Source organism: Mustela nivalis (assembly GCF_964662115.1).
Source record: "Mustela nivalis genome assembly, chromosome: 14".
In the NCBI taxonomy this organism is placed as follows: domain Eukaryota; kingdom Metazoa; phylum Chordata; class Mammalia; order Carnivora; family Mustelidae; genus Mustela; species Mustela nivalis.
In genome coordinates this window covers 12,549,378-12,563,893 of record NC_139033.1, presented here as the reverse complement: position 1 = coordinate 12,563,893, position 14,516 = coordinate 12,549,378, and the positions used below count along the sequence as shown (strand labels likewise).

The 14,516-nt window shown below is 48.6% G+C and overlaps 1 protein-coding gene across 11 annotated transcripts in view; it reads left to right on the top strand.

Moving 5' to 3' along the window:
- The window catches only part of KDM2B (lysine demethylase 2B), a 129,886-nt gene extending 119,756 nt beyond the window's left edge, over positions 1-10,130 (top strand). For all 11 annotated transcript variants that reach the window (XM_082698315.1, XM_082698316.1, XM_082698308.1 and 8 more), the window contains 3 exons: positions 27-188; positions 904-1,122; positions 9,003-10,130. In XM_082698315.1, coding sequence (XP_082554441.1) covers positions 27-188; positions 904-1,122; positions 9,003-9,184 — 563 coding nt within the window. In that variant the 3' untranslated portion in view covers positions 9,185-10,130. The remainder of the gene's footprint in view (positions 1-26; positions 189-903; positions 1,123-9,002) is intronic.
- Positions 10,131-14,516: the final 4,386 nt, after the last annotated feature.

Here is a 14,516-nt window from a genome sequence, read left to right as displayed (position 1 = left end):
TCTGACCTGCCCCCTCTGTCCCCCAGGGCTCCGAGACCTGGTGCTGTCGGGCTGCTCATGGATCGCGGTCTCAGCTCTCTGTAGCTCTAGCTGTCCACTGCTCCGGACCCTGGATGTGCAGTGGGTAGAAGGACTAAAGGATGCCCAGATGCGGGATCTCCTGTCCCCACCCACAGATAACAGGCCAGGTGAGGGGCCAGGCCCATGCTGTGCCCAGAGGGGTGCCCAAGGGGGTCAGCTTGGAGCGGCGTGACCAGGCTGTGCTGTTGGATGTGGTTTTCACCACAGCCCCCACCCCCATCCGGTACATGTGTTCTCAAGCCTTCTTGGTCTCAGCCATTTTCCAGAAGATGCAGAGATTGTCCCGGCTGACGTGCTCTCCGGCATCTTGAGGCGTAGAAACGATGCGTGAGAGCAGAGGCTTCTTTGTACACCCGCGACTCCGCTGGGGGGTCTTGGCGTGCCTCTGACCGCTTCTCCGTTCATTTGTACTTTGTTGGCTTTAAGCCTCCATGAGCACGGGGGTCAGTGTAGTTAGTGACAAGCTCCCAAGAGGGAGCTTTCCTGGGCCGGGTTGTGAGGCTCATCGCTCCCCGCCTGGCGCTCACACGAGAAAGTGCTGTGACCCGGAGATGCCGTGCGGGCCTGCCTGGATGGGCCGAGCACTGCGGGGCAGAGCATGGGCTGTATTTCCAAATGTTCTGATTTTTCAGGACTGCAGAAGCTTGAGATTGGCTGTGGAATCTGGATTTTTAAATGTAGGAACCAGTTTGGGGAAAGACTCAGTGGCCAAGTGAATCCCAAGTGTGACATGTGGCTGGTCAGCCTTCCCGTGTTAGGTCAGTGTGAGCAGATCTCCCCCATCGGGTCCACATGCTGCCTCTTTCCTTCCTGACCCCTCAGGTCAGATGGACAACCGGAGCAAGCTCCGGAACATTGTGGAGCTGCGTCTAGCGGGCCTGGACATCACGGACGCCTCCCTGCGGCTCATCATCCGCCACATGCCCCTGCTCTCCAAGCTCCACCTTAGTTACTGTAATCACGTGACCGACCAGTCCATCAACCTGCTCACTGCCGTGGGCACCACCACCCGGGACTCCTTAACTGAAATCAACCTATCAGGTCAGTCGGGGGCACCCGGCAGGCTCGGCTTGGGGCCCTGGGGGACAGGGACAGTTGTGGGGAAATACTTTGTGTGCCGGCTCTCGGAGGGTCCCGGCGTGAGGGGGAGGACAGATCTGTAAATACGACAGACACACGGCTAGAGGAGAAACATGAAACACGGCAGTTATTGCCAGATTGGTAGTACTTGCTGACAAAAAACGGTGCTGGTAGCAGCCAGAGCAGAGCGCCGTGGTTCCTGACCCAGAATACCGGCTTGCGGAGCTTCTCCGGGGCGGTGCGGACAAGCGAGCTTGCGCCGCAGGGAGGGGAGCAGGGCATCGGCGGGCAGGGGGGCTGGGCAGGCTTGGACCCATGAGGAAGCTTGGTTTCTGCAGCTGTTGTCTGTACTTCGTGCTCCCCGCCTGACCCGCTGTTGGGGGCCTCTTGGAGGGGAGAAAACTCTCCGGCTGGTGCTGCTGGGGTTCTGCGTCTGCAGGATCCTCAGTCCATGTGCTGGTGGGGCTGGAGTGAGTTTGGAAGGCCCTGGGGTGTGACCGGTGGCGAGGTGGACAGAGAGCACGGCCTGTCTCCGCCCAGCTCGACCAGGTCTGATCTCGTTGCTTAGGATGTCAGATCGTGTATGTAAGACTTACACAAGACCTAAAAAACACTTTTTTCCCTCCAGAAATTAACTAATAAAGGACACCTTTACTTCATGCTTGGTAGACACACCTTCCTGCCAACGGGGCCAATTTGAGGATGAATGGGGAGGTTTGAGAATTTGGAGAATTTAGAGAACTCTCTACCTAGGAAGCCATTCCTCCTTCTTGGGGAGTTTCGGTGGCAAGGGCTGCCCGCCCTGTGGAGACAGAGAAGAGGGAGCCCTGCTGGGCTGAGGATCCCAGCTCCAGGCTCCGCTTGTGGTCTCACACGGATGCTGGCGCTGCCCTGCGGAGGAGGGCCTAGACGGCTCTTGCTCTAGGCCTGGGCAGGGCTGGGTGCTGCGGTGACTCTATACTAGAAGTTCTGCCGTACATGCGGCAGAGATCCCGGGGTAAGCCCTCCCCTGCAGTGCCGTCCAGGCCGTGCTTGCGTGTGTAGAAACCCGCTTCTGCATTTGTTTTTCCACAAAGGTCTTCCCTTCCTCTCAGTAGAGAGATCGCTGCGTTCTGCTTAAGAGCTGTGCTGTACACGGAGGCAAACCTCTACAGCCGATCTCTTTTAGATTCTTTTTTTTTTGTATTTTTTTTAAGAGTTTATTTTTATCTATTTGACAGAGTGAGCACAAGCAGGGGGAGAGGCAGGCAGAGGAAGCAGCAGACTCTTTGCTGAGCAAGGAGCCCAATGTGGGGGGTCAATCCCAGGACCCTGACATCATGACCTGAGTGGGAGGCAGTTGCTTAACTGAGCCGCCCAGGTGCCCCAGATTCGTTTCTTTTTAAGGAGTTTCCCCTTGGGGCGCCTGGGTGGCTCAGTGGGTTAAAGCCTCTGCCTTTGGCTCAGGTCATGATTCCGGGGTCCTGGGATCGAGCTCCGCATTGGGCTCTCTGCTCAGCGGGGAGCCTGCTTTTTCCCCCTCTCTCTGCCTCTCTGCCTACTTGTGATCTCTATCTGATAAATAAAATCTTTTAAAAAAAAAGAATTTATTTTTTAAAAAAAAGTTTCCCCTTGCCATCAGTATAACTAATGATAAAAATAACTCTGTGGCACAAAATAGATGACAGCGGACATGCCTCAGGATCCATGAACTTGAAGGATCTGCTCTAGGGACACAGTGAAGTCCGTGGTCCAGCTTTTGTTACTTAGCCTGAATTTGAGGCCAGCCCTTCCCTTCTCTTCCCCTGATTCTCACCACTGTCTCCCTGCTCCCTCCGCACTCCCCACCTTAAATTCTTTCTTCCCGAGTCTGTCCCTGTGCTTGCACACAGCAAGCCTGCGTTACTGTTTCTTGATTTTCTTTTTCCACTCGGGCATTCTGTGCTTATTAGCTTGCTGTGTAGAGCACGAGGATTACTCCTACTCTTACATCTTCCCCCTCCCCTTATCTTTCCAATTCACAGTTAAGTCTGTTTTTACGGCCTCAGAAAGACGGTCCGCTGCTGTGCTACTAGCGTATCAGAAGTACATTTCCCTCTTGCACACATTTTTTCCCCCCCTGGAGTTAATGGCCTCTTTTTCGCTTAGTCTCTAGGCAGACTCTGCACCAGACTCCAGTACTGTTCTGCCCCCACACAGACCCCTCTGGCCCCTACCAGTTTTTGCAGGAGGCCTCCCTTCTGGATCTGCTTTCTTCCAGACTCCTGCCTACTGTCCCAGCTGTCAGCCTGAGACAGTGTCCCCCTGCCATCCTGGAAATTTTCTTGGTCTGTGTGTTATGTAGGGTCCCCACCTTCTGTGATCCCACATTTTTTCTTGGCTCCTCTGGTTTCATGGAGGACATTTAGACATTGATTATTCCCTCACATTGGTAGCTCAGCTGGATCTGGGAACCATGTTTTTACAGAAGGTTGGGAGGCATTGCTCCATCCATTTTCTTTGCCTTCCAGAGTCTAATCCAGAACCATTTGATACTTCTTCCTTCAGTGAGTATTTTCTCTTATCTGAAGTTTGTCAGGATATTTTCTTTGTTTCTCGTTTTCTGTAATTTTTTTTTTTAAGGTTTTATTTATTTGCCAGAGAGAGCGAGAGCACGTGCACAAGCAGGTAGAGGCAGAGAGAGAGAAGCGGGCTCCCCGCTGAGCAAGGAGCCCAATGTGTGGGACTCGATCCAGAACCCTGGGATCATGACCCAAGCTGAACAGTGGCCTAACAGACTGAGCCACCCAGGTGTCCCATCTGTAATTTTTTTTTTTTTAAGATTTTGTTTGAGAGAGCAAAGGAGGAAGGGGGGAGGGAGAGGGAGAAACAGACTCCTCGCTGAGCAGGGAGCCCAATGTGGGGCTCCATTTGGGGACCCTGGTCATGACCTGAGCTGAAGGCAGAGGCTTAACCCACTGAGGCACACAGCCACCCCTGGTAATTTTTGATGATGAGCCTTCGTTTGAATCTTTTCTTCCAGGACACTCACACGTTCAATCTAGAAACAAATGTCCTTCAGTTCTGGGAAATTTCCTTTAATTATTTCTTAATTTCCTTTTCTTCTGTTTTTTTCTTTATTAACTAGTACTCTGATGCCTTTTTTTCTTCCTGTTTTCCATCTTTGTGTCATCTTTTTTCTCACTTTTCTGGGAGTTCTCTTCCAACTTTATCACACAATTCATACAGTGTTTGTTTTTTAAGATTTTACTTTTTATTTGAGGGAGAGAGCAAGTACAGGGAGGAGCAGAGGGAGAGGGATAAGCAGATTTCCCACTGAGCACGAGCCCAGTGCGGGGCTCGATCCCGCGACCCTGAGATCATGAGGACCTGAGCCAAACCGAGAGTCAGATACCTAACTGAGTGAGCCACCCAGGCGCCCTGTTTTTTTTATTGCTGCTGTTAATGTAGCTCAATACCAGCCAAAACATGGGCAGCTTCATACGGTTCAACCTCTATTTTTAATTTTAGAGCTTTCTTTTATTCGCTGAACTCCTACCCTCCTGCTCCCCCATCCCCTTCCCATCGTCTGCCCTCTCCTCTTCTTTGTACTCGTGTAAAGAGGCCTGCTCCTGCTCCTGTTTCTTAGATCCATCCTGAGGACCTTGTTTTATTGTTTTCTCCCTGCGTGTACTTTTTCCTTCAGACACTAACTAATGATAAAAAGCCGGTGGCCCTCTTGAGACAGCCTCCTCGGATTTAGCATGAGTGCGTGCTTGTCCACTCGGGGGCATTCGGAGGCTGTGGACATCAGTGTGTGGTCAGCATGGGTTGGTTTTTTTGCGGGGGGGGGGCAGATCTGAGATCTTCCAGACTTTTCTCCTGAGCTGGTCAGGGCTGCCAAAAGTATTCTCCTTGACCTCCCAGCTGGAGGGTGCAGGCTAAGCTGCCCGGTGTCGTAGGGCCTGGCAAGGGAAGGAGACTGGGGGGATCTCAACAGTCCGCAGGTAAGTGTTCCCGTAGACCCTGATTTTGGCTGGGTGCCCCCGCCTGCTGTGCCAGGTGGTGCCCAGACCAGAGACTTTCTCTCTCACCATCAGAGACTGAAACTCTAGTGTTCTGCAGCCGCGGAGGGGCTCTGACCCCTTCTTCATTCAGCTCCATTTCCTGTGATTGCTGCTTCCATTACCGGAACCTTGAGGGTGTTTATAGAGTAAATCTGCTTCTCTGCTTTCCCTTCAGCCAGTTTAGGTTAAGCTTTCTCAAATCTACCAAACTGTTCTCTCTTCTCCAGCTTCCAAAGTTGAAAAAAAAAAAAATTGTGGTAAAATACCATAAAATTTACCATTTAAACGTACAGGTCGCTAGCATTTAAGTGCATTTACGTTGTGTAACCACCATCACCACCATCCGTCTCCAGAAGCTCCTCTTCACCCCACCGGAAGCTCGGCCTACAAAGGAACTCCCCATTCCTCCTCCTCCCCGCCCCTCACAATACACATACTGTTTGTGTGAACTTGACTTCAGGGACCTTACGAAAGTGGAATTACGTCATAGTGTTTTGTTGAGAGGCTTATTTAATGAATGTTCTCAAGGTTCATCCATTTTCTATCATAGGTCACAATTTCCTTCTTCTTTAAAGCTGAATGGTATTCCATTCTGTGTATACCAAATTTCCTTCAGTCATTGCTCAGTGGACAGTGGGCTTGCTTCTCCCTTCTGGCTCTCGTGAGTAAGGCTGCCAGGAGACCATGGGGTCAAACCCCTGTTCTCGGTTCTTAGGCGCATATACCCAGCAGTGGACAAGCTGAATCATACGGTTATTCTAGGTTTAATTTTTATTTTCGAGAAACTGCTATATTTTTTCCCATAGCTGCTGCACAGTTAAATTCCTACTGACATTTTCTCCACATTTTTGCTATCATTTTTTTTTTAACTTAGAGCCGTTTTAGTGGGTAAGAAGTAATATCTCAATGTGGTTTTTGAAATATGTATTATTTTATTTATTTTTATTTTAAAGATTTTACTTATTTATTTGACAGATGGAGATCACAAATAGGCAGAGAGAGAGGAGGAAGCAGGCTCCCCGCTGGGCAGAGAGCCCAATGTGGGGCTTCATCTCAGGACCTTAGGATCAAGACCTGAGCCGAAGGCAGAGGCTTTAACCCACTGAGCCACCCAGGCGCCCCTGAAATATGTATTATTTTAAGTAGTCACACGAGTCGCATGCCCTGTTGACTGAGCCAGCCAGACACCCCTCAATGTGGTTTTGATCTGCATTTCCCTAGTGATGTTGAGCATTTTCTCATTTATTTTCTATTTATCTGTCATCTTTGGGAAATGTCTATTCATGTCCTTTTCCCATTTTTTAATTAGCTAGGTTGTGGGGTTTTTTGGTTGTTGTAGTTGTTTTGTTTTTGAGAGAGCACGAGCACAAACCAGGGGTGGGGATGGGCAGAAGCAGAGAGAGGATCCCAAGCAAGCGCCATGCTCGGTGGAGAGCCCAACGCAGGGCTCCCATCTCCCCACCGAGATGACTGACCTGCGCTGAACTCAAGAGCTGGACGCCTGACTGAACCACCCAGGCAGCCCAAGTTGTAGGAGTTCTTTTATATAGACTCTGGACATGAATCCCTTAGCAGATACAGGATTTGCAAATCCTTCTGCCCATCTTGTGTGTTGGGACTTTCACTCTCTTATAATGACCTTTGCATAAATGTTTTTAACTTTGATTTGGTTCAGACTCTTTGTTTATGCTTTTGGTGCGGTGGGAAGAAACCACTGACAAATTCAGGGCCACCTGGGTGGCTCAGTCGGTTAAGTGTTTGCCTTCAGCGCCAGTCATGATCCCAGGGTCCTGAGATTAAGCCCTGGCTTAGTGGGAGACTGCTTCTTCCCCTGCTCGTGCTCTCTCCAAGTCTTTAGAAATAAAGAACAAAGAAACTGTTGACAAATCCAATGTCATATAGTTTTAGGTCTAAATAATTTTGAGTTAACTTTGTGTATGGTATGAGGTAGAAGGTCTGATTTTCCTAGCAGCGTTTGTTCAAAAGTTTGTCTTTTACCCACTAAGTGGTTGTGGCACCCTGTCAGAAATCTCTGAAGATTCAGGGGTTTAATTTCTGTCTGGGGTTTCGGTTCTGGTCTCTTCATCTGCATGACCTTAGTGCCAGTAAGACATGCTGTAGTGAGTCAGGAGGTGTGAGTCCTCCAGTGTTTTCTAGACTGTGTTGGTAATTCAGGATCCCTTATACTTCTCCCCGAATCTGAGGATGGATTTCTCAATTTCTGCAAAAAAATGTTGGTATTTTATAGCAACTTCATTGAATCTGTAGCTTGCTTTGAACAGGGTTGACATTTTAACAATACTAAGTCTTCCCATGAATATGGGGCAGCTCTCCGTTTATAGCTTTAAATTCTTTTTTTTTTTAATTAATTTTTTTTTATAAACATATATTTTTATCCCCAGGGGTACAGGTCTGTGAATCTCCAGGTTTACACACTTCACAGTATAGCTTTAAATTCTTAAAGCACTTTTTTAGTTTTCAGTGTACAAAGTCATTCACTTCGTCGGTTAAATTAGAAGTATTTTATTTTGTTCTTTTTGATGCTACCGTAAGTGGAATTATTAATTTTGATTGTTCATTGCTAGTGTACAAAAATGCAACTGATTTTTGTGTGTTTATTTTGTATCCTGCAACCTGGCTAAACTTGTTTACTTCTTTATGCCACCTCCAAACCTGGCACTTGGACAGTCATGAGGCCTGCACTAGGGCTGTCAGTATTTTTTTTTTTTTTTTTAAAGATTTTATTTATTTGTTTGACAGAGAGAAATCACAAGTAGGCAGAGAGGCAGGCAGAGAGAGAGAGGAGGAAGCAGGCAGGCTCCCTGCTGAGCAGAGAGCCCGATGCGGGACTCGATCCCAGGACCCCGAGATCATGACCTGAGCCGAAGGCAGCGGCTTAACCACTGAGCCACCCAGGCGCCCAGGGCTGTCAGTATTTTGACAGTTTGCCTGTCCGGTTTTCATTCCGACTCACCTGAACGGAGAAGTGAAAGTACAGATCTAGTGAGGACAGAGGGCTCAGGCTGGCCGCCACTGAGATGAAGGAAATCTATCTGCCGGGTGGGGGCGCTCTCTGAGCTTCAGCTGGCTTCTAACTGGCATTGAGGCCAATCGACTGTGGCTGCAGCTCTAAAACAAAAAAGGGTGGTAAAAGCAAAGTATAAATTCACAAGAGCAGGGGCAGAAGAGTGTGTCCTTAAGTGAGGGCATGATGAAAGACTCCAAATCCTGGGTTTGCTCGTTGTCAACAGAATCTCGCCAGCCTTGGTAGTAGCTTGGTCTTCACGGGTTTCCAGTAAGCATTTAGCAAGGGGCGCGCAAGCCTGCTCTGCCTCACTTGAAAGCCCCAGTGCCTGTGTGGGCCAAGAGGAGCCCAAGATGACCATACAGATGTTCTCACTCTCACCCTTTGCTTCCCCCTGCCCCCGCTCCCCAAACTGATCCATAGGGAATCAGCAGATAAGTGCACCATCACGTAGATTGGGAGGTAGTTATCGACCATAAATTAGATGGGAAAAGCAAGCTATTTAACATATTGTGTGAGCCGGTCTTTGTTAAACAAAGAGGCAACGGTAAGCTTGGAAGTCTGAACGCTTTTCAGGCATACATTAACCTTTATAATTGGTAGATGGAACCAGTCCCCGTTTAATGAGAGCTTTCCAGCAAGTGCAGTTTTCCCAAGGGCATGAGGGGCTGGACAGTGCTCAGGGTCTCTGTCCTGTTTCTTCATTGCTCGGTGCTGGGGTTTGGTGGGGGCGGGAGGGGCCTCTGGCCTCTGCACTTCCTTCACCTCCTGTTGTCTCCTCTCCCCTGCAGATTGCAATAAGGTTACTGACCAGTGCCTGTCCTTCTTCAAACGCTGTGGAAATATCTGTCATATTGACCTGAGGTACTGCAAGCAGGTTACCAAGGAAGGCTGTGAGCAGTTCATAGCTGAAATGTCTGTGAGTGTCCAGTTTGGGCAAGTGGAAGAAAAACTCCTACAGAAACTGAGTTAGTCCAAGGACAAGTATGTAAATAAGGGGTGGGGAGGGGGAGGGAGCGAGCCTGGCAGGGGAGGGGAAAAGACTTTACAGAAACTAGGGCTTTTATTTTCCATTTGGAACTTGAAACAACAGACCCCACGATTCCATTCTGCAAGTCTTGCTGAGGGAGAAGCCGTGCGTCCGGCTCCTGTTTGGGGGAGGAGTGAACTGGACACCCCCCCTTCGGTCCCTCTGAATGACAACCGCACTGCTTTCTGGACCATTTCTAAAGGCGGCCTTTACCAAGAAGACATTCCCGCTGGAGAGGAGGACAGACTTTGAAGAAATTCTCTTCCTGAAGCATGAGCTTAGGAATTTCGTGGGTGGTGGTGTTTTCCTTTTGGACACCTTGTTCCTTGCAGCTCCGGGGGTCGGTGTCGACATTCAGCGGACCACACGCCACATCTGCTGCCGTCGTGACATATTTTGTTTGTTTGGTTTTGTTACATCTTACATTATGCAGAACTATTTTTGTACAAATTGTTTAAAAGTTATTTATGCAAGGTTTGAATGCATACCTGTGTTTTTATTGTTTTGAGATTGCCAACTTCCCTGGTTTCCTAAGGTAGGAGAGAACTGAACCTGTACTTCATCCACACAAATAATCCACCTACACACGTGCCCAGATCCGGCAGAGCAGGCGAAGACCTTCCAATTAAAAGCATGTTTAACTGGAAGTTGAGAGCCTGCTTTGTACGTCGTCAAGAATTACACAAGCATGTGGATATATGTTAATTATAGTCGAAGTAAGACACTTTGCCAAGTTTCCTCTGTATAAAATTCACCCATTTCTCAAAATTTTAAAATTCAGACTTCAGCCTTTGCACTCAGGAGAGTTTTGCGCCAGCATGAGCTCTTGTATTCTACATGGATCTAATTTATACAGTGGGTCAAGAAGTAGAATAAATGATGCAACATAGCCTTTCTTTTCCTTTTTTCTCTCCTTTGAAGTGAGTTGAGTTCTCGTTCAAGGTTTATAACACGGCTGTTTTCCTAGTTGTAAAGTTATGCCTTCATAAGTGCCATTGTTGTAAGGTGTTGTTTTCCTAGACCTTCCCTGATGCGGTTTTACCTTTGTTGAATTTGTATAAACAATTGTACAAAAAAGCACTCTCGGTCTTGGAGAGTTTCTGTTCGGGGGAGTGGGGGTGCTAGAAAGCTGACTGAGAAGTCCAGGGACAGCAGTCTCGACACTGGTATAAACTACGTTAGTTGTCAAAGATCCGCAGTGGCCCTGTGGTGCCCGCGGTTTCCCGTCTGCAGAGTTTCCGGCTTGCGGAGAGAACTGCGTCGCCCCGCTGGCCCCCCGGGAGGTGGCTTACCTGTGCGGGTGCCTCAGAACCCACCTGTGTGAAGGAACAGCCATGGCCCCTTGGTGTTGCCGCTGCCGTCGTGGGGGGCAGGGGGGTTCTAGCTCCTCAGCCTCTCCCTGGTTCCGCTCCCAGAGGCCACATGCTGTGCTCGGGAGCCTGGGGCCAGGACCGCTGCTGTCGCCAGCTGGTGGACACAAACCAGGGGGAAGTCATTTTAGATCACAGAATTTTTTTTAAAGAGGGTCCTGCAACCTTCTACTCCCACACAGATACGGCTGCTGTACTGACTCTGAAAATGGATGCGATAACCCACCTCGCTTCCTCAGTACTTTGCTGCCTCCCCTTTCTTCTTCTTCTTCTTCTTCTTCTTTTTTTTTTTTTTGCCACAGAATGGTTTTAAATCCCACCCAGTCTGCCTCCTGTTAGCTTAAACACAGAGATCCTTTGACTCAAACTGGAAACCAGAATTTAACTCAGGAGATGCACCTTACAGAGGTAAGATTAGTTTAACACTATGTTTTGTTTTTAGATTTTATTTATTAGAGCACAAGCAGGGGTGGAGGCAAAGGGAGAGGGAGAAGCAGATTCCCTGCCAAGCCGGGAGTCTGACATGGGGCTCGATCCCAGAACCCTAAGATCATGAACCGAAGGCAGATGCTTAACCAACCAAGCCACCCAGGGGCCCCAACACTGTGGTTTATTTATAAAAATATGGCTTACCTTCGCAAGCCTGTTCGTACATCTATGGAGACCCCCACAGACCCCAGCTTGAGTTCCCTGAACTTCCGAGTAAGCCTTATCCTGATGCCTCCTCTTTGGGAATTGCTTTAAGAATAACAGTGTTCTGGGGTGCCTGGGGTACCTCAGTGGGTTAAAGCCTCTGCCTTTGGCTCAGGTCATGGATCCCAGGGTCCTGGGACAAAGGCAGAGGCTTTAACCCACTGTGCCACCCAGGTGCCCCTGTCAAATAAATCTTTTAAAAAAAAAGAGTAACCGTGTTCTCCAGGTGAACAGTCGTTGGGGCCAGAGGGCCCCATTTCTCCTGTAATGTTTGCAGGAGTTCGCAGGTCTGCCAAGAGGAGGCAGAGAGGGCTGCCCGGGCTGGGGAGCCAGAGCTACCATGGGACATGCCTCAGAACCAAGACCCTGGTCTCTCCAGGCCTGAGGCAGGCCACCACCCTGCAGTGGCGGCATATCCGCTCCCCTGCATGCACTGAACAAGCCAGTCTAGGTTATACTCCAGCACGGTTTCTGTGCAGACCTGTTATTTTTCAAAACGAGTTGCAGGGATATTTGGGTGGCTCAGTTTGACATTATCCCGGGATCCTGGGATGGAGCCTCGCGTCACAAGCTCTCTCTACTCAGCAGGGAGCCTGCTTCTCTCCTTGCCAATTCCCCCGGCTTGGCTCTCTCCCACTTGTTCTCTATCAAGTAATTAAGATTTTTAAGGAAAATTTAAAATATATATATATAAATAAGGGCACCTGGGTGGCTCATTCATTAAGCATCTGCCTTCCGCTCAAGTCATGATCCCAGAGTCCTGGGATCGAGTCCCGCATTGGGCTCCATGGGAGCTCTGCCTCTGCCTGTCTCTCATGAATAAGTAAAATCTTAAAAAAAAAAAAAATAAAAACAAAAATGAGCTTTAGATGAGGTGGACCTGAGCTAAATACTTACGAACAGTTGCTGAGTTCATAGACTGTAACTGATGAAGCAAAAAAGGGAGCATAAGCCAGAGGCAGTGCTTCCTGGATCAGACCGCAGTTTCCTGGTCCAGAAAAGAGGCTCCGCCCCATCCCTGCCTCCTCTGGGGAACCTGGGGTTTACAAAGGATGAACGCCACCATGGCATGTCCAAAGCATCGAATGCCATCCTTGCATGTTGTGAGGATAAGAGCAGGGGGACAGCATCGTATTCTGCTATAGACCTTCAGACCTTTATCCATGTATGACCTGTTCAAAAACTTCAGGAGCCAGAGCACGCCAGCTAGGAAATGTATGTTGTGGGGGGAAATGTCTGCCCTCTGTCAAACAAGGGCAGTCGGCACCTTCTGAGTTGTCAAGCCTGTTAGACTAAAAATTTCTGTGATTTCTTCAAGATTACTTCAAAACACTACCTTTAAAAATCCACCACTAAGGGATGCCTGGGTAGTTCAGTCAGTTAAGCGTCTGGCTTCAGCTTGGGTCATGATCCCAGGGGTTCTGAGATCGAGTTCCGTATCGGGCTCCCTGCTCGTTGGGGGTCCTGCTTCTCCCCCTGCTTATATGCTCTCTGACAAAATCTTTAAAAATCCACTATTGAGGGGCGCCTGGGTGGCTCAGAGGGTTAAGCCTCTGCCTTCAGCTCAGGTCATGATCTCAGGGTCTTGGGATCGAGCCCCACATCGGGCTCTCTGCTCAGCAGGGAGCCTGCTTCCCCCCCCTCTCTCTCTGCTTGCCTCTCTGCCTACTTGTGATCTCTGCCTATCAAATAAATAAATAAGATCTTAAAAAAAAAATCCACGATTAAAGAGTTTTCGTTCTCTTGCTAAAAACAAATACCTGAAACAACCTCTATAAATGGAAGAGGAAACACCAAATGAGCTATTTGAAGCTGAGGCCACGTACAAATGATCTCTATTTTCTAACTTAAGGCAAACCAGCATCTTCTGCTCAGCTTCTATTTCCGTGTTTACTATCACCTGCTGGCCTGGATTTGAAGACTTCTTTCCACCGAATTAGCAGTTTGTGGGTAAGGTTGGATTTCTGGAGTTCATGGTCTCACGAGAGGTAAAGACCGGGTAGGCGCTCCTACCGCTTCAGCAGGGGTGGGTTTTATTGTTTCTGCGGTGGGGTAAGGATCCGCTCAGACTGCTTACCATGAACTGTGGCCAGCACCCACCCTGTGCTCTGTAGGCAAACAGGAGAGAAAGTTGTTTGAAATACCCGTAAGGCCTGGGTTTGCATGCAGTGTCCCTCAAAACCAGTAGACACAGGAAGGCATGCTTTTCTTCACAACTAGGCAGACTTTCTCCCTACACCTGGGGCAGACATCTGCCTCCCTTGCTATAATCTTCAGATTTGTTGACTGACTTGGGGATCCTGAGCACTTACAGGCATCTGTGCTATCCACTGCAGTCAAAAACATAAAACCCGGGGCGCCTGGGTGGCTCAGTGGGTTAAGCTGCTGCCTTCGGCTCAGGTCATGATCCCAGGGTCCTGGGATCGAGTCCCACATCGGGCTCTCTGCTCAGCAGGGAGCCTGCTTCCTCTTCTCTCTCTGTCTCTCTCTCTCTCTCTGCCTGCTTGTGGTCTCTCTCTGTCAAATGAATAAATAAAATCTTAAAAAAAAAAAAAAAACATAAAACCCAACAGGACTTGGCTGAGAAGTTAGGCATTTCTTAAAAAAAACATATCTGCCGTAGGAATCATTTCATAGTCGGTTTCAACCAAAACACCACCCTGGTTAGAGTTAGATGTGAAAGTGAAACGATTTCAGATCATTCATGTTCTAGGAACTGTTCTGCATAAGCCTATGTCTGGTTTCTCTTTGCTGGGTGATAGTGGAAGAATTAAAAAAATATTAGTGTCAGAGCCAGGTTCACGTTCTGATGTTAGCCACTTCCTTTTTAGAGTATTAAATATTTTATTGCCACTTTTTTGGGTAATAGCTCTATTTAAAGATAGTCACATACCAAATAATTCACCCGAGTTTTAAGAAACCCCTACCCCCAACGTGGGGCTCAACTCACGACCCTGAGATCAAGAGTCGTATGCTTTTCCGACTGAGCCGGCCAAGTGTCCCAGCAACTTTCTAAGATTTTAGACAAGTTCTTTAAGTTCTCAGAGGTTTCCCATCTGTGAAACAAGGCAACCGATTTCAGAATGCTAAAGAGAAGCAGAAAGCACCCAGCATAATACCTGGTCATAGGAGACAGCAAGTCCGTAGTTAAGCATACTGGTACATCAGCAGCAAAGGTAGATCACTGCAAGTCTTTGAAGGTGCTCCCCGTC